Source organism: Fragaria vesca, linkage group LG6 (genome assembly GCF_000184155.1).
Source record: "Fragaria vesca subsp. vesca linkage group LG6, FraVesHawaii_1.0, whole genome shotgun sequence".
NCBI lineage: Eukaryota > Viridiplantae > Streptophyta > Magnoliopsida > Rosales > Rosaceae > Fragaria > Fragaria vesca.
The window spans coordinates 7,309,144-7,335,354 of NC_020496.1; the positions used below are offsets into that span (position 1 = coordinate 7,309,144).

Genomic DNA, 26,211 nt, shown 5'->3' on the forward strand with positions numbered 1-26,211 from the left:
ATATATATATATATATATATATATATATATATATCATTTTCACTTGAATTTCGAAAATTTTAGTCGAACTTCTAGTCTTTCAAACTCTTAGCTTAATTAGGTATATCCGTTTTGGGCGATCGGCATGTAATTCGATTGCTTGCAAAGTCTTAGATATGTCAAGACTTTGATTAGCTAACTGATAACGAGTGAAAAATTATGTAATTATGAATTATCGTGTACGTTTTCATGGTGGCTAACAATCTTCAATTCTATTTGGCATTCAAGGAGAGAGTGTTTGAATTCACTAGCTGTGATAATGTTTCTACTGGAAACGTCCTGAACGTCTGATCGAAGACACTCAAGACAGAATGGTCCATGTAATCAGTCATCCCATGTCCAATTAAATGCTATCGATCGTGAGCTTTGATCTTGAAGGATTTAATGTGTTTTGGTCAAGAAAAGAAGAGGGAATTACTGTGTAATTAAGTTATCTTGATCGAAAACAAAGTACCGGAAATACTCGATCAAGATGCTAGCTAGTCTTGCTGCTCTTGCACTTATATGGATTGCTCTACTAATAACATCGCTAGCACGTACTGGAAAAACTTCAAATGATGTGGTGCTTTCTGAGACCTTGTATCGAAGATTCCTGTATGCTATATTACACTTAAAAGCAGACATCTACGGAAGACTGCTAGGTCGATCGACATCGAGAGACTACAACTAGTACGTCCTTGACGGCAGCCAATGCACTCTAGCTACCAATACTACTAACTTGGCAAGATTACACACGCATAGTTGACTTTGACATTCCTCTAGCTCCCCTTCATGACCTCAATGATTGATTTGATATTATAACACTACGGTTGAGGTAATTGTTTGGCCAAAAATAATCAGTACGTATACAGTTTAGTATAAAAACAGACACGTCTAAATTAACACATGACTGTTTAACTGCAAAATAATCTATATAAGGATTTGTTCAAACTTCAAACGGTTTAATTAGCCTAATCTTCTAGACACTACCATTTCCTAAACTAGAACCATCTAAGTCGCTCAAAACAATATTTTTTTGTTTCAGTTTAAAGAAATACTTTTTGATCATATACCGAGTTTGATATAGAAATCAGTTTTTAATTTGATGCATGTGGGAACACGCGTACTATAATTATTTGATACACAAATAGTCTGTTGTACCGTTCGGTATAGTCTATCTTAAAATTTTACATCTTTATATACTTGGTTAATTCAGGAAAAAAATTTGCATAAACCAACCGTGACACGTAAACGAAATAACCACTCAATCCAAACAAGAAATGTCAAGTTTATATCTTCATAATACGCGTGTCAAGTTTAGTATGGCATGGCGAAATACCAATTCTGCCGCTGCACACCCACCCCCAGCCAGATGCTCAATAACTTGCCCCGGCTCACAGGCCAACTTCATTTTCATTCTTTGCGTGATAGCCTTGTTCCTCTACTTGTCATAGCTGTCATTTTGTCCCATGTACAGTATCCCAGACCAGCCATAGCCACTGGTTCTGGAGATAAGCACACATGATGTGGTAGACAAAATGCACATTTAACTCTTTAAATAAGGTGATAATCACTTGAGTCCCTTTCTTCTATGACATAGAGAAAGATTGAGCAAGTCAATAGCGGCGACACTCTTCCAATGGCATTCGAGTCTATAATTGCATAAAAAAGATTCAATACTCATCCCAACGCGGAAAATATTGCAGAATGTATATATATATGTTCCATTCTCATTGACAATTGACTACTGCAATGTGCAATTGTGCTTAAGAACTCAGATCTCCCAAGTAACAGGGTTGCTTACTTTTCTTATATCCAAGCTCTAGACCTTGACCATTTCAAGCCCTTTCTTCCCCTACTTCTGTGCTACATTAAGCTTCTGAACTTGCTTTTAGAATTCAAAACCCCAACTCCAATGGCTTTGGCAATTTCTTTAGCTTTCCTTCTCTTCTTTCCCATTTGTTCTCTTTCTCAAGGAGAAAATTTCTTGTTCAATGGCTTCAATGGGAGTGAGGGGAGTCTGAAACTTGATGGAGCTTCCATAGTCAAACCCTCTGGTATGATCAGACTCACTAACACAACACGTAACGCTATAGGCCATGCATTCTATAGCAAACCCATAACCATGTATGATAAGAATTCCTCTTCATACCCAAATGCTTCTTCTTTCAGTACAGAGATTGTTTTTGCCATAGTCTCCCCAAGCTCCGGCAGCGGCGGCTTCGGCCTAGCCTTCACATTGTCCCCCTCTTCTAGTTTCCCCGGGGCTCAAGCCAGCCATTACTTCGGAATTCTCAACTCTTCAAACGACAATAAATCCTCCAACCATCTCTTTGCTGTTGAATTCGACACGGTCAATGGTTACAACGAGAGCTCGAATTCAGAGGGAAACCATGTTGGTATTGACATCAACAGCGTCTATTCTGAGGCATCTGAACCAGCTGCTTACTACACCACAGATTCACACAAAGAAGAAGTGAAGATGGAGAGTGGTGATCTTATACATTCTTGGATAGACTATGATGGCAAGGCTCAACTTTTGAATGTGACAATATCTCCTATACACAAGGGGAAACCGGCCAAACCCCTATTGTCTCGTGGTGTCAATCTAACTTCTGTTCTTAAAGAGACTATGTATGCCGGCTTTTCGGCATCCACAGGAGATAACCAGTCGAGCTCTCATTACATAATCGCATGGAGTTTTGCAGTGAATGGATTTGCAAGTCAAATCAATCTTACCAATCTTCCTGTCCCACCAAAAGAGAAAAGTTCATCATCCTCTTACAGTACCCCAATCAAGGCACTTATTGTGGCCTTGTCTGTAGTGGTCTTCTTATTGTTGGCAATTTTGTTCCTCTTTGGATTGTATAGAAGACTGATGCTTTCTGAGACCATGGAAGATTGGGAGATTGATTGTCCTCACAGGTTCCGGTACAAGGATCTTCAAGCAGCAACCAAGGGTTTTAAAGAGACTAATGTGATCGGAGCTGGCGGATTCGGTGCAGTTTACAAGGGTACTTTGCCTTCTACTGGATGTGAAGTTGCAGTTAAGAAGATAACAAGAAATGGGATCCAAGGAATGAGGGAGTTTGCCGCAGAAATTGAGAGCTTGGGACGTCTAAGGCATAAGAACTTGGTCAATCTGCAGGGCTGGTGTAAGAAAAATAACGACCTCCTTATAGTCTACGATTACATCCCAAATGGAAGCCTTGATGCACTCATTTTCCATCCGAATGACAAATTTTTGTTGAGCTGGAAACAAAGATTCAACATCCTTAAAGGCATTGCCTCAGGATTGTTGTATCTTCATGAAGAATGGGAGCAAGTTGTGATTCACAGAGATGTAAAGTCCAGCAATGTCTTGATAGATGAAGACCTGAATGCTCGGCTCAGCGACTTTGGCCTTGCAAGGCTATATGATCATGGAGAAATATCACGCACTACAAGTGTGGTCGGCACAATTGGGTACATTGCGCCGGAATTGGCTCGGACAGGGAAAGCATCAGCAGCCTCGGACGTGTTTGCATACGGCATCTTGCTCCTTGAAGTAGCTAGTGGGAAAAGACCACTCGGTTCAGGTCACTCGGATCAATTCATATTGGCGGATTGGGTGATGGAAAATCATAAAGCAGGTCGTCTACTTGACACAGTAGACCCAAAGTTGGGTCAGTATGCTGTGAAAGAGATGGAGTTGGTTCTAGAGCTGGGGTTGCTTTGCTCTCACTTCAAACCAGAAGCTAGACCTACCATGAGACAGGTAGTGCGATATCTCAATGGGGATGAGCCGCTTCCTCATGTCGATAACTGGGATCTTATTGAATCAGAAAGCATCAGCGAATTGAACTCGAGATTTCTGCAGGTCATTTCTTCTGATTCTATCATATCGTATCAATCAACGTCCGTCGGTGGCATCTCTTCAAGTTCCATGGGCTCTGGCAGATAGCAGTTCTTGTAATGTTTCTTCTCATACATTTTTTGTGGATTTCAGAAATCAATATTGAAACATTTTTTTGGTAAAGAACATTTTTTGTTTCCTACTTCCATATCAAAAGATGTCTATCAAGTCCTTGAATATACAAATGCAACTGACTATTAAAGATTAACAGGAAAAACAGCATATATTTCTTCATAAAAAGGAACTAGAGCAAGAAAATAGAGTGAGAAACATAGGCTGACTCAAACCCACTGATCAGTGGATGATGCATTACACTAAACAGAGTTCGAAAATAGTAAAACAGGCTACCTCCATGGTGACCTCAATAGAGTTGGTTCTCAAAATAGAAAAAAGAAACTCCAAACGTCACAGAACTTACCCCAAGAATGCAAAAGAGAGATTCATTATCTAAGCAACTCCTAACTTCCTTGACACCATTACAATTCACCGAGGCCACCAGCACTTACAAAAGAACCAGCCTTGACTCAAGAAACAAGGATGCTCTTAATCCTATCCTGAGTCCAAGAAGCGGTTTTCTTCAGGTCATCATCATCAGATCCAAGACACTCACCCAAAAAGTCTGCACAGGTTTTCAGGTCTGCAAACAGTTGCCTTGTGTTTGTGCCAAGAACATCTGCAAGGTCACCCATCACAGCAGCTACGGCTTTTGTCAGCTGGACATCCCTGCAAGACAAGGAACAGAAAACATCAAAATCATGTGCATAATGTGTGTGTGTGTGTGTGTGAGAGAGAGAGAGAGAGAGAGAGAGAGAGAGAGAGGGTCATATACCTGTGCTTCTGCCTCAAAACCAATTCGATGAACTGCCAGAGATGTGGTGCATAGGGCAACATGACCTCAGACTTTGAATTCTTGAATCCCTGAAGTATACCAGAATAAGCTTCAAATATGCTACACTTAAGCTGGTCACCGTACTCCATTAGCTCATCATCATTGGCGTCCATCTGAGCACAAAGCTCTGCAGCTCTCTGCATCATTGGCACCACATAGGGAACATACTTCTCAAAATTCTCCTCTATTGAGAGAGCTATGTCGCTAAAGACAGAGAATATTGGAGGCTTCACAGACCGGTCGAGTGCTTCGCTGGAAAGATTTGCCAGCAGAAGTTGCATAATCCCATCGCAATATGGCAACGCCTTGTCATTCAATGCACGAACAATGTCACCAACGACACCAACTGTAATGGAACAGACTTGATATTCCTGGAAATTTTGCAATCCCATCTCCAAATACTTGTAGAACTCAGGAAGGTACTTGCCAAACTCAGATCCAGTAGCTTGAGCAAGGGCACCAATAGCAAGCATTGCTTCCTCATGCACCGTGGAACTTCGACAAGCAAAGACATTAAGAAACAAAACCATAATCTTATCTGCTTCTGATAATATGATAGACCTGGTTTCCAAATCATCAGCACTGCTGACTTTCTGGATTATAACCTGGAGAACACCACAAAGAGAAGCCTGCAAGTCTGCTTGCTTTTCCTTGTCAATCTGAAGCTCTAAAGTCTGACTCAACTTCAGTAAAACCACAAGGAGTAGTTCTCGCATAATATGTGATGTTTCTTTGATATTGGAACACCTCACTACCTCGTTCAATGATTCATAGGCAGCAGACCTCAATCTAGAATCATCCACATCTGTGCGACTAGCAGCAAAGAGAAGACTTTCGATGATCCTATGTATATAAGGCGTAAAAAGTGATGAGAGACTTCCAGCATCTTCGTACCCCTCAGCAAGCTTATATATCGCCCAACAAACCTTAGCAGAAACATTTGGAGCATCCTTGATACTTTCCAACAGTACTTCCACTACTTTTGGAAGGTTATCTGAAGAAATAACAGAAAAGCCACTGGCAGGACTGTGCAGGTACTCAAATATACGGCCAATAGTCCAGGCAGTAGTGTCCTTGACATGATTGTTTCCCTCTTTCATTAACACCAATAAAAAATCCAAACCTGAATGGACAAGTACTGATAGCTTGTCAATGGTTGGGCCTTCAAGGATTGAGCCAAATGCCATAGTAGCAGCTTCCTGACAACGCCAATCTGGCTTCACAATGTTAGCCTCCACAAATGGCATCACAAGGGGAAGAATTGCATCACCAACAGTTCTTGCAACAAGTCCCAGGCATGTCCCACCAGCCATGGAGATGCTCCAGATGTTATCATCCTGGTCTACATCTTCTTCCTGCTTCAGCAAAGTTTCCAGCAGCATTGGAACCAAATATGACAGAGATTTTTCAATAAAACGTGAATGCGGATACCCAGAATCCCCAACATCAGCACTCTCATACTCTTGCAATTCTATTTCTTCATCACAAATGGAGCTCCAAAACTCGATTGCTTGGAGGGCAACAGCCTCTACATCCCCCTTTACAGCATTTGAAGTAAGCTCAAAGAGAGTCTGCATGTATGCCTCCAGCACGTCATAGTATGTAGAAGCAATTGAAGCAAGGCACTCAAAAGCCGCCTGCCTAATCTCCACTTCTTTCGACAAGGCTGTTTCACAGACCATCTTCATGATGTAATTTCGCTCCATCTCATTTTGAAAGTTTGACTCAGCAAACTCCAAGGCATTATATAAAGCCTTTGTTGCAGCAAGACGGACATCAGGATTGTTCTCAGCATGGTTCATTCCTTGCACAACAGCAGTAAGAACCGAGTTCACCTCGTCTTGCCCAAGTTCAGTAGGGGATATCTCCTCACAAACATAACCAAGAGTTTCCAAGGTTGACTGTTTCAAATCACCAGAGCTATCTCCCTTAGTCATGTTATTAAGCAAACATGCAATTAGCTCAGGCCACTGTTTCCGAGGAATATCGATAGAAGCAACTTTGGCAATAACTTGAGCAGAGGTGTGCCTAGCTTCTCGCACAGATGACCCAAGTGTCAGTAAGAGCCTTTCCTTGATTTGGGATTTAAAAGCAATATCAACAGCCATCCATTGCTCCACAAGACGTTCCTTTGTAACAGCATCTTTAGCGTCCAGGGAGTTCTTCAAAATAATACCAGCCAACCTCCGGGATTCGATTGGCTTTTCATTGTTGGCTAGCTCATCTGACAATGACAGAAGAAAACCAGGAAGGTTTTGCTCTTGAAATTGCCTCAGAACAGACTCTGCTTGAGTACGAATTCCTGCATCTGCTGATTGAGCTGCCAATAGATACTGAGTAATATCTGCAGCCATTTCTTCCCGCACTGCCCCAAAGGAAATAATCAAAAAGGATGTGTTAGAACCAGACATGAATTATTGCACAAGGACCACAAAACCAAGACCTTATAAGCCCCTAAAAACCTCTCGCACAACAAGAAAAATTGGTTCACGACAAGAAAGATTTCGAGGCTCTATCATGATATAGATACAGTAGCAAAAATTCTTTCTGCGTTTTAAAGCAAGTAATATGAAAATTATCTAAACGGAACCTTGACACAAAAGCTCTCCAAAATTAGTACAAAACATCATCCACGTCCTTATAACATCAATCAAATCCTTAAACCCTAAAATCCCCAAATACCAAAATCCATGAGCCCATCCACAATTCAAATTACCAAACAGCACAACCTAACAATCCTCACATTAAAACCCTAACAAACCGCATTTTACCAAACTCGAAACCCTAATTTCACTAAACCACAGCAAATACGAGCATCAAAATAGTAACCGAATCAACTCCAAACACAAAAGAACAGTAGATCTACACACATATAAGTAAAATCGAAACAGTATTACTGAGATTAAGCGAATTCGGATACCGATTTCAAAGCCGACGAAGCAGCGGCGAGTATAGCTCCAAAACCCTACTCGGAGCAGCAAGTAACGAACAGTTACGACGGTTGCTTCTCCTACTAGGCTCCGCCGAAATCAACGAACGGAGGAAGAGAGAGAAACTGAGAGAGAGAGAGAGAGAGATGACGGCGACGGAGCTAGGGTTTAGATCTTATCGCCGGAGAGGTCTAGTGTATTTCGAATGGAGTGAAGGAGCGGGACGAAATGAATTCGCCTAATTTTGTGAAAATAGGAAGTTTATAACGAGCGGGCAGGGGGTTTGTGGCTGCCCGGGGCTGCCCGGATTGGAAACCCTAGTGCATTTTTGAAATTTCTCACGTGCGAGTCGTTTGGTTCGTGTGGACTGTGGAGATTATCAAATTTGAAATAAGGTTTTCCATTTGAGTGTGACCCATCAGGTGTCGCTTGTTCACAAATCAAGGGTGTGGATTTAAGTTTCGAATTTTAAAAACAAAACGTTCAGAAAACTACCTAAAATACGAGTGTATTTGTGAGAGGGAAAATGAATGCGAATAATTGTGACAGATTTTCGTAGTGGAGAAACCGGACAATTCAATGTATTTATAAATTTATAAAAAGTTTTGAAATCGAAATAAGATTGGAGCACTTTTAGATATGATTAAGAGAGCATGTACGTTTATGTGAACGAAATGAGTCATGAAATCAATGTATTCAAAATGGTCGTATTAAAAATGTTTTTGAAATTAAGTCTTTCTTTAAACGGTTAGAATTGAAATGACACATTGACATGGTCATCTCATGCACTATTGTCGATGTCTGAAATACGTGTATGACCATATATATGCTCATGTAGCTCATGCCTTGATATATAGTACCATGTTTTGTCTGTACATTATATTTGAAAATTGAATCCTTGATACCAGCATAACAAGCACTAATCCATGTTCTACATTCTTATAGAGATTTGAATCAATTAAACTTTTACAGGCTATAATCCGATATGCAGAATAAGATGTAACAATGTAACTTTTGACAGATAGAAAAACCACAACAGCCTAATGAGCCTAAAGAAGAAACTTCCATAACTATACAATACTATACATCAAGGACTACTATACCTTGTAGCTTATGCTTATGAGCCATGTTTTTTGTGTTTAACACTAGACTGAGGTTGTTGTGAACACACTACAGAACTCTTCATACCACAAAGCTTGTGCTGCTTCATCCGCCAAGGGAAGAAACCACAACCCTTAGGTGAAGGGTAAGATTGCCTGACTGTTCTTGGCACGCAAGCCTCCGGTTCAGGGTAATTCCACGGATAACAAAATTCCTGATTTGAACTGTTCTGTGATACACTTTGATTTAGAGCAGATGATGCAGCCAATGCAGCAGCGTCCGGAAGAAAGCGTTCAATTATGAAGTTTGGAGACAGTTGATTCATCTCACTGGACTCTGCGAGCTTCAACTTCAAGGCATCTGAGTGATCATGTTCTCTTTGTGCTTTCTTTTCCACAATGTCTATAGCCTCTGACAATGAGAACACGTCTATGGCATCGGAGAAGGCATCGTCGTCAAGATCAACATCATCATCATAATTATAGTCGACTGCGCCAACATCATCATCAACATCAGCATCACATCCATCATCCTGGTCATGAAGTGCCTGCTCATTCTCTTTGTCCGGAACAACAACATTAGTTGATTCAAGAGGCCTGTGCCAGTGCCACCAGCCCGGGGGCAGCTTTGGCCGGGGCGTGTCACCATCATGGTTATCATCGCTGGTGTTCGGATACTTGGACTTACCGGGTGCTTGTTCCCACGAAAAGGGAACTCTTTCTTCACTGGCGCTCAGCGACCTGCCATGTAATCTTTTGCTCCTGGAGTTTCCAGAACGCCTTGTTGAGAGGAGAGGTGCATTGAAGTTCAGCATTCTAGGACATTTTGCTTCTAAAGCATCTTCAAATCTTACTTCTGAGAGCATATATTGAAAAACCTGAAGCTTAAGTTAGGTGATCAAGAGGAAATCGTAGAAGGCAGGTGTGTAAAGTAACGGCAGGACAGTTGGAATTTATGGGTACCCCATGCAGTCCGTGGACACTTGCTCACTTTAACATGATCACAGGTGAGAAAGAGGTACCCTTTGGTATGAAATAGACAGGGAACCAGTAGCTCAACACAGGTCTCTACCTACATTCTTCAAATCGAGATCTTCCCTTGACTTACAGTAACACTTTGCATAGCTGTTGAAATAGGGATGTTTCACTACCCTAACATCTAGGTTTCTTGTTTCAAAAAAGATACAACTCCGTATCTGTATGCATTCTCTGCTGCAAAATATCAAAGCTAGTAAAAGATGGAGGGGAGAAATACAGATGGAAAAAAGGCCTCTGTGAATTTGGCACCCTTAAGCTTCTATGAAAATATTCAACTCTTCTGTTGGTCATAACAGAAAACCGTGAAGCTTACACAACAACTGAGAGAACAGCATGGCAAAATTACAACATATAGCAGTGCTTGGCCAAAATCCACACATGGCAGAGACATCTAAAATTGGATAGACACTCACATATTACAAGCCAAAATATCATGTACAAGATTCTTTTGCGTCGTGGTTACTCCTGCTCCCGCCTTTTGTGGAGTAGTAAATGAGACAGTAGCAGCAACGAGTCTGTGCGCTACTTAAATATATAAATTGATGCAATCAAAGAAGAGATGACATATTTACATGCTACATTGCTCCTCTATTTCCCCTTCCTTATGACCCCAAATTCTCTCTTTTCTCCCAGTTTTTCAAATCCATTTTGAAGGCCATGGAGATCTACAGTTGGACTTTCTAATGACAAAATCCAAGAGATTAACTATGCTGACAATTGCAGGCCCTATGCACCTTGAAAGAATATGGTGGCAACAGCATATTGCCTCCAGAAGGTAAAGAACAATGAGTCAGTGATCATCACCTTTGTTGTTCATTTACACGCTCACGTGCTTTACCATAGAGTTCTTGAGTGTCGCCATGGCTGGGATCAAGACAGAGGGCTGCTTCACAGTCTCGGACGGTGGACACAAAGTCATTCATCGATTCATGGAATGCTGCTCGAAGATGTAGAAGCTGGAGATCTGGCTTGAAAGCTATGACCTTACTTAGCTCTTCAATAGCTTCAGCTTCTTTGTGGTCATCCATCAAAACTGGTGGCGACAATTTCCATGTTAGTAATTTGCATACCCGCAAATGAACCATCATCTCTATTTCACTCTCTTAGACAAATTCACAGGTTTAAAAATGTACAAGTTATAAAGCATATGACAGACCACAATCTAGGTCCCACGGTCAACATGAAGATATTCAATAGGATTTATGTTTTCTTTTTCATTTGTAAGATATCTTACGTTTTGGTCAGATAACAAATTTCAGGGTACCCAATCTATCAGAGATATATAGAGATATACTACCAAAAAATTGCGTCAGCAAACTAATACAATTTCAGGCAGAAGCATAAGTAAAATCCCACGTTGACAAGCACCACTAGACTCAATTGAAAGAATTTGGTATACTTTGAGTGAAGAATAGATAAAGGTGAACTAAAAAGAGAGAGAGAAAGAAACTTGGTTCACATGACCGGATCTAAAGTTTAAAGGCTGTCCAAATCATAGCAGCTGAAACTCAATCTAACAGGAAGAATCACTCACCCCTCTGCTTGAGAACCTAGATGTCTATTCTAGGCTCTAGGTTACTTAATTGACACACAACAGCTCTACAGCAAGTTATGGCCTAAAGGATGTGGATTTAATAATAGCAGGAGTCTCGGTATATTTTAAAAGCAATAAAAACAACATTCATGCATCAAGAGTTCACAACTCATACATAAACAACAAATAACTCCCATCTAAGAAAATGGACTAAGGAAAGACGAATGATAGTAGCATCATACCTGCTGCCCTATATCTGTACGGATATGTCCTCAATGGATCTAATTGTGTTGCCATACTTAGATCGCTCTTTGCCATGTCACGATCACAGTATTCTGAACGTTTCTCATAAGCTGATGCATTGTTGCGAGCCTTCTCTATCAGCTTTGTCATCTCATCATATGCAGCTTTGCGCTGATTTTTAAGATTATATACTCGTGCTAGACCCTGATGTGCTCGTGTATGCTTAATGTTGAGTGCATTTGTGTAGCAGTCAGCAGCAAGATCCAGCTTATCAGAATCTACGTAGACGCTTCCTAAATTATTTAGTGCCTGCAGGGAAACAGAATTACCAATCTGAATAAATTGAAGATTAGATGCAAATATCATTCATTATTCCATAGGTGATACTTACCTGTCCTTTTCTAAGGCCATCTGAAGGGCATTTAAGTGCTTCCTCCAGAAGCTGGATCACATATGTTGAAGACTCAGAATCAAGATTTGAGTCTGCTAAAGCATAAGCCTTTAGGAAAAAGGCTTCAAATGATCTTTGAAGTGAAATGGACTCCTCGGCCTTTGCCAATGCTTCTTCACGATGGCCAGTGTCATACAATATCCATCCTTCATACACAAGCCGTTCATGTTCAGAAGTAGAATGATTACGAGCCAATCGCAGACTATGCATTGCAGACTTTTGACAATTCAACCTATCAATATCAGTGACATCAGAAATGCTGCTAGAACAGACAGATATAACAACAACCAAGCACCACAAAAAAGTAAATAGTTATTAGATTAAGTGGTTTAGTATCCCGCATTAAGACATCTTAGATCTTGCCCAACATGGTTATTATCCCTTTGTATGATACATCTTAGATTTTCGTCAGCATGCAATATAAGAATATGGTCAGGTACATACATTCAACAGCAACAGAAAGTGACATAATTTCTACAGATGTTAAGAACTTACGTTGTTAAAGACTGAGTTAGTTGTTATAGAAAAATTAAAATGCTGATGTTACCTAAGGCTCTCTTCATAGCCCAAAATAAGCAACACAAGATACAAATCTACCGGTTTTTATAACAACGGTACTAACCGTAATAGAAGGAGAGACTGCCTGAAGCGCAGAAGGCTCTTCCCAGGGTCATTTTCCAACATATGATGTACAACAGCTAGAGAACCAATATCATCCACAGAGGACCATCGATCATACAGTTGCATCCAACAATCAGCCTGACTCCATTGCTGGACAAGAGGGTGGAGCAGATCTACTAGATGATCACCATGCAATTTCCCAAGAAACATCATGTAATTCGGTTCCAAAGTCAAAAGTGCCCTGACATCTCTCAGAGCTCCTTCAAAATCCTCTAGGGCAATTGAAAACCAAGCCCTCAGTTCAAGACAATCAGGGGTGACCTTGAAACCAATAATCTTATCAATCTCTTTAATGGCTGATTCAATCTGATTATCTTCCATCAGAGAAACAGCCCTAAACTTGTATGGATAAGTTAGAGTGGGATCTAATTGAGTAGCAGTATTCAAATCCATCATCTTTTCCTTTCCAATACAATACAGAGAACGCTCTTGATACATCCACCCAACTGGTGTATACTCTGAAATGAGCGAGTTCATCTGCTTGTACGCAACATACTTGTGGCCACGCTTGTATTTAGCCCTTGCAACACCCACCATGGAATAAACATGACCTGCCTCAATGGCTGCTTCAAACCAGCACTGAGCGTCTTTATGTTCCTGCCTCTCAAGCATCACAACCCCCAACTGGTGGAATGCGAGTTGCTTCTCCCAACTTTCAGTAGCACACTCTCCCAGCCTCTCTAGGAGCATTACCGTCGTGTTGGATGTCATGTCTTCCTCCATGGCAATTTGGCTCAAGAAATAATACAAAACAAAAGAACAATGCCCAGCTATGGCCAATCTTTGCCTAGCTTCTGAACTACAAAACAATCTCATCATGTTAGGATTATGCACCGAATTGGGAAGCTCTCTCAAAAACACCTGCAAACAAGCTGCCACTAGAAGATAAGCCATCTCCTCCAATCCATAGTCAATCAACACCATTGCATCCTCCAATTCACAAACCAGGGAAGCCAAATGAGCATCACAAGCTGACTTCAACTCATCACAACAAAACCTGTTTGAAAAAGAAAGCAAGTCCAAAACAATCCGCACTTCGAAAGAATCCAACTTCCCAGTCCTGCTATACACCTCCACTGCTCTCATTGCCTCTGGAGAAACCCCATTCTGTGTGAAATTTATCTTCTCCCTCCTCGTCTCCGTAAACCCCCCATACAACATTGTCCTAAAGGGTGTCGACAGCGACGCAATCTTGTATCTAACACACCTAATCTCATCCTCTCCAATGTAAAACGACATATCAGCATCATCTTCATCCTCCTTTGATGTCGAGCATTCCTCCTCCGCCGTCTCACCATCCACATCCCCATCAGCTTCCTCGCTGCGGCTGCCAGAACAGCCGCACGAGTCATAAACAGACTCGGGATCATAACCAGCTACCAAACTAGCTTTCGGGCATTCAACATTTCTCCCGCAACAAGTCATTGAAGACGAGCCAACCAGCTCGTCCTCCCTCCTCTCGTACCTCAACCACGCCGCCAGCACCACCTTCGTGTGGACATCCACCGCGTGCTGCCTGGCCGACCGGAGACTCCGCCGGAACAGCTTCGGATCCGACAGGCCTCGTAAGATCGCGCATTGCTCCACGTACATCTTACACTTCTCGAACTGCGGGCAATTCTCAACCCTGCGGTACACATCGGCCAGCGTCTCGACGAAATCAACGGACTTGAGGCAGGGCTCGATCTGTGGCTCGATGAGATCCGACGAGGGGAGCCCGTAAGGAAGAAGACTGTCGACCACGGCATTGTTTCCGGTCGGGTTCGGGGCTTGGAAGCTCCAATTCGATCTGGATCGGACCGAGTTGACCCGGCTGTGAGCGCTTTGAGCAACCTTGTCCGCTACACCCGCATTGGTCTGGGTGGGGGTGGCTCCGGTTGGATTAACGGCGAAAACCTGGGTGCCCTTACACCCATCCATGATCTTCAAGCTGCGCATTGTAGTGAATATATTGTGCTGCATCTTCAATTAACAACGAAATTCACACCCTTTTACACGCCACCCATATAATTCCAGCTAGTCAAACTCGAAACTCGAATCGAAACAAATCTACTTCATGCCCAGCAACACCACCGTCTGGGCACCCGGAAAAAGCACAAACCGATGGTGCTGCAGGCCAATCTGGTGAGAGGGGAAATCAAAGCTTTTCTTTTTCTGGGTATTTTTTTCCCGGGTGGCAAAATATTTTTCTTTTTTCGGTTTTGTTTGTTTCCCAAGAAAATGGAGAGAAAGTGGAGGGTGGTGTTTGTTTTTGGGTTCTGCCCCCAAATGTGTTTAGCTCTGTTTGTTGTTGTTGAGGTGGAGGTGGCCGTTGCAACGGCCACTCTCTCTGTTTTTCTCTGCTTTCTGATTCTCCCCAAGCTCTATGTATTATTTTTCTTTCTTCTTCCTCGTCTTCTTGTCCATCTAAATATGACCCTTTCTTATTTGTCTTGTTTTATTTCCATGCGCGTAATAATTGAGATAGAGATAGAGGTATACACACAGGGACATTAGGGAAGGCGCTAAATTCGGCCATTGATGCCATTAGCATTTTACCTATTTATCTTTTTGGGTGCTTCCTCTTTGATTGTGTGCAATGTTTTATTCCATTCTCTATCATATCTATCCCCCTGTCTTCTTTCTTTCTCTATCAATCTGCTACAGACCCGCACTTGCTGGACCTTTCCAAGGAAGGAGATGAGCTACGCTTTGAGAATTGGCGCGTGGAGGAAAGTACAGATCGGCTTGGTTTATGGAACATGGTTGTCCACGACATACAATGCCAGCATTATATGTACCTTTGAGAAGCATATGCTAGCGTTATCCAAGATCGAAGTCAATTATGTGTTTGTGTTTGGTGGATCGAAATGTATGTTTGCTTTTGGTTACTTGTTCCCACATGAATGAGGTAGAGATGATTGAGTTGTAGTTCGTTTCTTTCCCTTTGTTTTGCTCTAGAACTCATGTGAATGGTTGATCTAGTTTAGACAGGATATTGTTTCTCATGTAGTTTTAATATGTCCAATAATTAAAATAACAATTTTAAAAAAATAATAATAAATGTGTAACCTTAGACTAGTTGTGACTAGCACAACCTCATTTAACACTTAGAGCAACTCCAACAAATGAGTCAAATCCTAGTCGACGGCTCAACAGCTACTTTTGACAACCTAAAAAACACTCTAACAAAGTGGTCAATTCCACGTGTAATTGACAATATGGTTTTTATAGTCAAATTTGACAGAACTAAGGGAAAAAGATTATTCACTATTTTATCATTATTTCTTTCCCTCTTCTCTTTCCCTGTTGTTTTCTTTTCTTTCTCTAAGAAAGAGTTGTATATGTATAATATTATGAAAATAATAAAATGAGTTTCAAATTTAACTCCGCTGTTGGAGAGAAAATGAGTAAAAAATGAATGGCCAACTCACATATCAAATTTTGAAATTGACAAAAAAAAAAAATTAGACATGTTTGTTGGAGATGATCTTACACTGTATGAATATCAACATCTTATTCTAAATCCTTTTATGTATAAAAAAAATTGGCATGCTTGTTGGAGATGCTCTTACACTGTATGAATATCAACATCTTATTCTAAATCCCTTTTATGTATAAAAAAAAATTGACATGCTTGTTGGAGATGAGTTACACTATATGAATATCAAACATCTTATTCTAAATCCCCTTAATGTAATATTCGAACTAGTGACGGTTGATCGATCGCTTCATACTCGAAACATATGTTCGTGAAGGTAATCTTATGAACTGTCAGTAACAAATTAAGAAAGATTTATTTAATTGACGGTAAATCTAATAGCAATATTGATTCCTTTCAGTATTAATCTATCTTACTCAAAAAATTATATCATTTTTTTGCAACACGAACATGAGTATATGACTCTTCTACTCCCACACGTAACTTATGAGTGACGAAAATACTAAACGAGTTATAAGATGAAAATAACATTTTTCAAGTTTAGGTATGAAATAGTTTTAGTTTCTTCAATCAGCTACTCTACATAATAAAAACTGTAAAATATAACCTTTGCAAGCAAGCAAATAAGTTTGGAGTTTTTTTTTTATTTCAAAATGAATCAAGTTTGGAGTTGAGAACCTGTTCAGAAAGTTTTGAAAAAAAGAAAAGAAAAAAGACGTGCATCACACAATGACACAATTTAGAGGACGAAGGCCTTTACGTACGAAATAATCAAGGTTTCCACAATGGGCTCCAACAGTCGTAGTACTTCATGGAACTATACACACACACAGGGTGCATATAATTGAAGGCTTGAAGCAGACGGGTGTGGTACCAGTACTTATATCTCGCGCATGAAATGCAAATAATGGAGTTCAACAATTTTTCAAAGACTACAGCAATCTATATTTCATCGATCAGACTCTGTACTAGCTATAGGTAGAATTTTTCAAAGACTACAGCAATCTATATTTCATCGATCAGACTCTGTACTAGCTATAGGTAGCTTTGATATGTTCCATGGCTTAACCATTGTGTCCCAATACCCAAGTCCTCCACCATTTTGCCCCGATCCAGCCACCAATATATAGCATTAGAATTCTACATCAGCATTCAACATCATATGCAGTCGTATCAACCACTTCAGACCATGACATTTGAGAAGACAACAACCCAGCAAGAGGAATCAATTCAAAAAAAAATATCATTCAAAGAAAATATAGTTGGCGAGACAGTTGGAGAAAGTTGTGATTGCATATATACCATGGAGAATCTATGTTAAACAGCTAGCTAATAAGGATAAAATATGATCTTCAAACCAATATAGGAGTCACCAATATACGTGGTTTGTACAAGTATGCATATTCTAGCATAGGAACCACTGGTGACAGTGTTCAAGGCTCCAACAGTACTAGCTAAGTGCTGAGAGATGCCTTTCATCTAATAACACTTGAGTGATTTCCAGGGTTGCCGCATATAAATTGGTGCATATAATTTAAGCAAAGGATACATCTATTTCGCGCATGGGTTCTTAAAATGAACAACTATCTTGATCAAATTAAAGTTTATGGACGGATTTTGTAAAATCGCAACAAATAAGAAATTATAAGCTCTAAACTATGCGTCAAACTATATATGGTAGAAGTATTTTGTTTATGATTTTGTATTAATTTTTTTTTTTTGAAAGTAATAAGCTTCGATCATATTGATAACGACGTCTCTCCGTCAAGCTAGGGATTGGGTACCCAATGATTTTGTAATAATTATTATTAAAGTGCAAGTATATATGTATGTATAGGGGAACGATTAGAAGCAGACGTCCGTAACGAAGAAAAAGTGTTGATGCCGGCGTGAGACTCTTTGAGGTGGCGTCAGCAACAACACTTTTTCAGCGTCACGCCGGCGTCAATGGCTTCACCAATCTTGCTGGTGCTGCTCATACCTCCATCCTTACCTGCTCCTTGCTGGTGGACTTGCAGGTGACGAGTTTGAAGTCAAGAATGAAGTGCTTGAAGTTTTCCAGCAAACTTCCCGACTGCACCTGTGATTTAGGTCACCGTGGCCTTCACCTTGATGGTGACGACATCCGGGATGTCTGAAGACTCCGAGGACGAAACCAAAGCTTCCATCGACGCCGCCGTGAGGCTCCTTGAGGTGGCGTCCGCACTTTTTCTTCGTTGCGGACGTCCGCCTCTTATCCGGACTGATATAAGTATTATTACAAGTTGTAAGCACTACACTGACTCGATGAAATCATCAAATGTATATAAAATCGAAATTTACGTTCTTATCACATGTTTGTTGTGAGAGCTAGCTATTGCTTTTGATCACAATATATAGGCAATGCTCTACGGGTGTGTGTATATATGAATGCATGAACATGCAACAAGCATGTCTGTTTCAACTAAATTTGTTACTTCTTGTTTATCTGAAAGTACTGCTCGATTAGTTTTGCAGTGAGTACAAGCTTGTAGATGCAATTCCATCTGCCAAAGTTTTGAATGAAGATTATTTCCTGATCAATTTTGCCTGGAATCTCAAAACCCCCTGCTTCTTTAATTTGTTTCCTCTTTCCTATTTCATGATCAACGTCGATCCCTCATACAACAACTAGCTAGCTTCATACGTTCCATGGCTTAATCACTGCCACACAGCTGCCACAAGTCGACCAGCGCACCACCGTTATTCCTGCATCCAACCCTATAATTATGCTCGCTTTTGCCTAATTATTAATTAACAGTGTTGCCACGGCACCGCCTAAGTACTTGTTTTTGGTTTTATCCAACAGCGTGCTCCCCCGGCAGAAATTATCCTCCATTTTTAGCTTGCAACTCATTGTTTTATAAATCATGCAATCCATCTTAGAAATCCATGATTTTAAAGTGTGTATATGATTAAACTAGGATCACAAGTTGTAGCGAAGAGACTGAAGTTCAATATTTTTGGTCATCCATGTCTTGTTTCAGTAGATAATTAACTTCATAAGTCTAGCATCAATGGGATGACATCATCCATACATTGGCGTAGCTGAGTCTCTTAATTTTACCATATAACCACCTCAACAACTGGTTATTTTTGACTATCCAAGGGTTAGTTTATTATTATATATATATATGACTGGTAAACTACTATTAATCAGTGTTAATCCTAGCAATTGCTAGTGTTTGATCATTCGGTTCATAAATACCTCATATAAAACAAAAAAGTATACTTGTCCTAAAACTACATAGTTCTCACTTCCTTTCCACAGTCGCAAGTCAAAACATGATCCTCCATAAACATCATACATGTTCATAAAAGATGAAATGCATTACCCAGTGACAGATATTTCTCTCGTTTACCCTTAACAACTTCAAGAGACATTGAATTCAAACTGACCACCGCCTGCGCTATGACGGTGATCATCACCGTCGCCAGAGCTGGGAACTTGTCGCTTTATCTTGGCATGTATCTACAATTCAAGTCCTTCCTGGATGTGAAAGAGAGACATCAAGCAACTCTGTAACCTGAGTATCATGTGACTTTACTTTTGGCACTAACACTTGGCTGGTGGATAACCTGCAGTTGTAGTTAAAGACTTAAAGTAGGGGAAGCATCAAAACTCATTATTGAATTTCTACTACAAGCATGCAAATGAATCTGTTGAGCATAGCCAACACATTAATCTTCATTTGCTTGATCCATCTATGATTCCATCTCAGTTGGTAACATATAATGAGGTTACAGGCTTCCGTATCAATATACCACTGAGCAGTAGTATCAGGTCTGCAGTTGCCATCTACAACCAGACCAAACGAAGCATAAACAAAACTCCATTAAGAAACCTGTCAAAACTATGGATAAACAAGTATGATATGTGCAACACCTTGTTCGGCAATCTTTAGTCTCTATCCATGTTCACCAAGAAACAATTCTTATGATTCACTAAAAGATCCTTATGGATAAGCTTGTTCAAGTAATAAACTCAATACACTTCTATCAATTCCAGTTTCATATCTGCTATAATGTAACGAAGTGTCTGTGGGCGAGCATAGTACAGATGCTTCCTGTCTGCTAGTTCTTCTGCCAACTCACTTTGATGGTTGTCCATCAAGTCTTCATTAACCACAACAATTAAGGGCTTCCCAAGGCGCAATGTCTCAAATATGCTCCCTGACCCTGCATCACAGTAAACTATAGGCATAAAATATCAAGCATAAAAAAATGTAAAGAGGGCTCAGAATAAACATAATTTCATTTCCCTTCCAATTAAACGTTTGAGTGATTATAACGTAAAAGTAACGACCATATGAAAAGTGACCTGATTTAAGCATCATGTGACTCCAGATAAATGTCAATGTTAGATACATATCTGAAGTAGTGATTCTCCAATCTGATGTTGTATGGCCCAAAATTCTAACAGTTGAAATCCATGGATACAGGTGGTAACATAAGGCAGAGAATAATTCACACTACTACAACTATACCGGCATGGCTAATGACAAGAGACGCTGCTCTTACATGGTCTGCAATGCTTGATGAAAAATTGAAGTAATCTACCGCAATGGAGTCATCACCTCCTTCAGACTGCATTAAAAGAAAATGTAATGGAAACTTAAACAAGTGATTACATGTAACAATAATCTCCATTTCCTTGCTCCATAAACAAAATATGTCTCAAGTAAATAGGTCTATAATCAACCACAGATGAAGAATACAAACTCCCTATTCTTCAGAGTCAATTGTTTTTTTCTTCGTGGAGAACATCTGAATTCAATACACATACAAAATATTTTCTTTCTCATCTAACCTCTCTACTCACAAGAATTGAATCTCAAACCCTCCACAATGATATTACTTTACAGTACATTTTGAACACTACATCATATAATTCCTGTAAAAGGACCAAAATTTCAAAATAAGAAAAAGAAAATACCTTTGAGGGAATATAGGAGCCACGGCCCATTTGAATGAGAATCTCAGTGTACCCTCTTCTCGACAGCTCTTCTTTAACCTCTCGTGTATCCATCGCTTTCACAAGAGCATCAAAACTAGTTGTTCCAACAGTTACAAAAACCGTCTTCTTAGACTTCATTGTAACCTCAGTATCTCCCATCCCCAATACTGTAATCCTGCCGTAATCAGAATCAACAAGAGACGGTTCTAGAATAAACACACTGACAAGTGTAAGATAAACAAATGCATTTGAAACCAACAAACAAGCAAAATGTGAAAACTGAGCTTATATGGGATTGAAGGTAAAACTTAATGTATGGCAGCATTACTATTCCTTTCAGAACTGTAATTGGGTCCTATGAATCAGAAAGGCACAAAACCTGAGCTTAATCGGATTGAAGAACGCACATTTATACGAATTAACTTAAAGCCATCACCTTTAACCAAGATCATCACACTTGATACTCTAACCCATTTGGCTCCTCAATCACAAAGCCACGTTCTAAGAGCTATAACGACCATAAAATCCAAAACTCAATCGGGTGTTGGATTTTGACATGTTTGAAATTCAATGACATTAAAACTGAAGTCTTTATAAAACTGAATCATAAGTGAAGTGTGTTAAACTGATGCAGGTGGAAGATCAAGAGCAAAGCAAACTCACCTGGAGACGCATAGCAGATGAGAAACTGGAGACTGGAGAATAGCAACACTGCGATACGCCAAGAAGCTAAACACTAACACACAAATATGAAAAGCCAGTATTACCCCCCACCATCCAATTTATTTACGGACCCGTTTCTGGCTGTTTCCGACGTGTTTTCGGCGTATCCGAGAATAAATTCTGAACCTACAAGCTGCCGGTCATGCGCTGGTATGGCCAGAAAACACCGGAAACGGCCGGAGGTTTTTGGATACGGCCAGACACGTATCCGTGAATAAGTTGGATACGTGGGGCAATAATGACTTTTCAATCCTAGAGTCTTAAGTCTCACACTAATAACAAAAGTCTGTTGTGCCCCATGTTTTCAATTTACTTACAGACACGTTTCTGGACGTTTTCAACCGTTTTTGAAGCGTTTCCAGCATTTCCAAGAACATATTCTAAACCTACAAGGCGTCGTGCATGCGTTGGTATGGCCGAAAAATAACTTAGACAGACGGAGAACCCCAGAAACAGTTGGACACATATTCGTGAATAAGTTGGATACATCAAGCAGTAATTACTTTTCGTTCCTATTGTTTCAGGCTAAACACTAACGCTACGAGAAAGTCGATTTTGCCCCCACTATCCAATTTATTTACAAACGCGTTTCTACAAGTTTCTGACGCGCTTCCGGCTGTTTTCATCACGTTCCGGTGTTTTCAAGAACACATTCTAAACCTACAATGCTCCGGACACACGTTGGTATGGCCAGAAAATATAGGAAACGGACGGAGACTGCCAAAAACGGCAGTACACTTATCCGTGAATAAGTCGGACACCTAAGAGCAATATTGACTTTACAACCCCATAGTCTAAAGTTGAACACTAACACACCAACGTGAAAAGTCATTTTTGCATCAACGTGAAAAGTCATTTTTGCCCCCACCATCCAATTCATTTACGGTCGCGTTTCCGACACGTTTCCGGTTGTTTTTGTTGAGCTTCCGGCGTTTCCGAGAACACATTTTTGAACATACAAGGCTTCGGACAAGTGCTGGTATGGCCAAAAAATAAAATAAAAGTACAGGGATTGCCGGAAACGGCAGGATACGTATCCATGAATAATTCGGACACATAAGGGCAATAATGACTTTTACCCCATAGTCTAAAGTTGAACATTAACACCCACCATTCAGTTTATTTGCGGTCACGTTTCCGGACGATTTCGGCCGTTTCCTACGACCTTCAAGGCTCCGTTCACGTGCAGACATGCTGGTATTGCCTGAAAACACCGTAGGCCGCAGTATACGTATCCGTATATTTGGGGTCAATAATGACTTTTCTTGCTGGTGTTGGCATCAAAAGCGCGCAAACGGGGTTCCATTTTTATGTTGGGTTTTGGGCTTCTCATACTTCTCAATGGGCTGCTCGTTTTGCTTTCATGAATTTGGTGGCCTTTAATTGTTGGGCCTTTGACACTTTTTACCGAAACCCAATAATTGTTAGTCCTTGATGATCTTTGTCGTCGTCACCGAAACCTGCCATGGATGATTTCACTTGATAATGGAGAATTAAGAAAATTGGATCTTATTGATCCATGACTCAAAAAATCCTAGCACTCTCTTTTGAAAACAATAAGGCGAGATGGTGTAGAGGAATTATTACTTGGCACCAGAGTTCATGCTTCCAAATATAGTTGGTTGCTTATGTCAAAACAAAAGGTAATTAACTCTGATGAAGCTTTTATAATATTTGATATATTTTTCTTATAATGCAGTATATGTTCTTGAAAATCAAATCTCGCATAAATGAAATTAATGAATCTCACTTGGAAGAGGCCCCATGTGAATGTGAGGCAAGGCAGCATTGTCTATTGGTCTCTACAAAATTGTTTCTCTAATATTAAGACCAAACATTCCATTCATTTTGTCTAGTGGATAGACACAAATATAAACAATCAATTGTCTCAAGAGAAATTTTAAATACACACTTTTAATCTCTTAATACACATCTCTATTATTTTATGTTTCTATTGAGATATTATAGGTAAGCTAAATGACCAAAACATACATCTATTATTAAAAAAAAATAAATCGCGCTAGAAGTATTCTTTCCAACGTCTTCTATCCTAAAATCGTCGAAAACACGTCTTCTCTCATAACCTTAATTATTCTCCACAATTCATTTGGGTTATTTTTTATTTTTTTGGTATCCGTATCAGCTTTAGTTTGATCTTACAAATCATATTGTCAAATACTGCATTTTTATCATGACATGTTTTATTGAATAACTAGTTATCTATGTTTAATAGCTACTGTACTTCTACAGTTGTACTAGCTTGTGAATTTTGAAAACTTGTATTGATGATTTGGAGTTGGGATATAACAATAATCATTTGATTATAAATAACAATAATCATTTGATTATAAATTGAACGATGATAACCAAAAATTTCTAGCAAAAATTAGACAAAATAATATGTAAAAAGAGGTACCAAATAGTAAATATATATTAATTATATTAAATAACGGAATATTTCATAAATTAAGGGTATTTCAAGCAGTTTGGATGTGTATTAAGTATAATACTGAAATGAAAAACTTGATAGGTGGTATATTAAGTAAGGAGTGTGTATTAAGATATTAAGGGTGTATTTAAAATTTCTCTTGTCTCAAAACCCTCTCATCGAAAAAAAAAAATTGTCTCCAAACCCTAATCATTTAACAAGCGATGGATTTATTGTATTTGGGTATTGTACGTATGTACTGATACTGCATTTGAAATGTATAGATCGATGATTGTTATTTCTATCAGATTAATCGTTATTTCTCAGTCTGTTGTTCCATATTAAATAAATTTGTTAAAATTTTGTGCCGGATCTAATTCAAGAGTGCAAGGTCGAAGATGGGCTTGGGATCATTGACTGAGGGGCATGACTTTGGGCCTCGGTCTCTTATATATGGGTCTGGCTCTAAAAGTAAGTAGTTTTTAATCTTAGCTTAAGCCTACAAACTATGATATTGATCATGTTACAGGCTTACTTAATTTCATAAGTGAGCCTGAGGTCACTGTAATTTTAGAGTTGTGAAACATTGTCTATCGTAGGTGATAACGGGTGGATATGTAATGGCTACCTTGACATGAGTTCGTTATTTTTTTTTTAAAAGAAAAAGAAAAAAGAAACTCTTTACGAGTTATTTCACGCCAAAAATAATATAATTAATTGATAGTCACTTTCATTAAATAGGAATATTGTGTATAAAAATGAATGAAGGCTAAAACTGAAAGTCTACACATAATATAATTTCTTGGATGTGGGTGTACCTATCATATCCAGGTAGGAAAGAATAAATGTAGGTATTAGGTGGACCATGCTATCAAAATTCTAAAATCACAAAATCCAAATGGCATGGGGTCAAAAACCACTTTGCAAAGAATTAGGTGCCAACATTGACTCTGAGGAAGAGTTAGAGAGAATAATGACAATGGGGGAGGGAATTGAGAGTTTGTTTCATTGTTTGGGAAAAGGAAAATGTTGTGGGAATGCTTAAGAGTAGTGACTAGTCCAATCTAATTGGGAAGGATGAATGAACAATGCTCCATGCATATTATAATTGAAGAGTTCTGACATTTGAGTATATTATGTGCATGGAGTATGGTTCTCAATTTGTATTTACTTGGCTAGAGGCAATATATTTATCAAATGTGAAACGGGAAAACTTCAAACTTAACAAATGTCACTAGCAAGAATCCATGGATATCTTTTTCTTGACACTCGTTCTTCGCTCTCCTCTATTATTTGAACATACAATTTTTTCTGATAGTCTGACTTGTATGGGTGAAGATAGCTAGCTAGAATGGTGCATGTTAACGGGGTTTAGGTGTGACTGACTGTCATGTCTCTCATTTGTTCCATACTGGAAAGTAAAATATTGTAACGTTGTATATAAATATTTCGTAAGCCTTGATCTATATGTCATAATCTAAAAGCTTAATTAAGAACACGTCGAGCATATATGATTGTGTAGTTTAGATATCATGCAGATCCTTGTTTTCCTAGCCTGCGCATAACACTCTATTTGTCTTTCTCATGCAAGTTAATTTATACAAAACCAAGATATGAAATTTGATATGAAACCAGCTGATTAGGGTTTGAGAGAAACTCGAACGTTTCCTTGTTTATTTGATAACGTACTGTACAAGCGAATATGAAATCATCCTTTTCTGGATGACTCGTCATGTCTTTCTAGAGGATTGGTGTGCGCTTACCTTCAGTGCTACTAGCTAGTTGTTCAAATGATTATGCTTTTTCTACAAGAAAGGAAAACATATATATATATATATATATATATATATATACAACGTACGTATATATAGACTGAGAATATATA

General features: G+C 39.4%; 3 protein-coding genes across 3 annotated transcripts; all 3 read right to left on the bottom strand.

Annotated features, from left to right (window-relative positions):
* Positions 1–4,119: 4,119 nt before the first annotated feature.
* On the bottom strand, positions 4,120–7,156 carry LOC101304105 (importin subunit beta-1-like). The gene is made up of 2 exons (XM_004302485.1): positions 4,743–7,156; positions 4,120–4,636 (listed from the first exon to the last, which is right to left on the bottom strand). Exons 1-2 carry the CDS (start codon positions 7,154–7,156, stop codon positions 4,438–4,440), a joined length of 2,613 nt encoding a protein of 870 aa, XP_004302533.1. The 3' UTR covers positions 4,120–4,437.
* A 2,971-nt stretch (positions 7,157–10,127) lies between these two features.
* LOC101304683 (ethylene-overproduction protein 1-like) lies at positions 10,128–14,741 on the bottom strand. Its single transcript, XM_004302487.1, has 4 exons — positions 12,721–14,741; positions 12,039–12,330; positions 11,647–11,956; positions 10,128–10,903 (listed from the first exon to the last, which is right to left on the bottom strand). The coding sequence occupies exons 1-4, from the start codon at positions 14,739–14,741 to the stop codon at positions 10,671–10,673; spliced, it is 2,856 nt and encodes a 951-aa protein (XP_004302535.1). The 3' UTR covers positions 10,128–10,670.
* A 5,406-nt stretch (positions 14,742–20,147) lies between these two features.
* Positions 20,148–23,091, bottom strand: LOC101309857 (UDP-N-acetylglucosamine transferase subunit ALG13 homolog). Its single transcript, XM_004305069.1, has 5 exons — positions 23,010–23,091; positions 21,839–21,911; positions 21,155–21,395; positions 20,706–20,805; positions 20,148–20,397 (listed from the first exon to the last, which is right to left on the bottom strand). The coding sequence occupies exons 1-5, from the start codon at positions 23,089–23,091 to the stop codon at positions 20,204–20,206; spliced, it is 690 nt and encodes a 229-aa protein (XP_004305117.1). The 3' UTR covers positions 20,148–20,203.
* Positions 23,092–26,211: the final 3,120 nt, after the last annotated feature.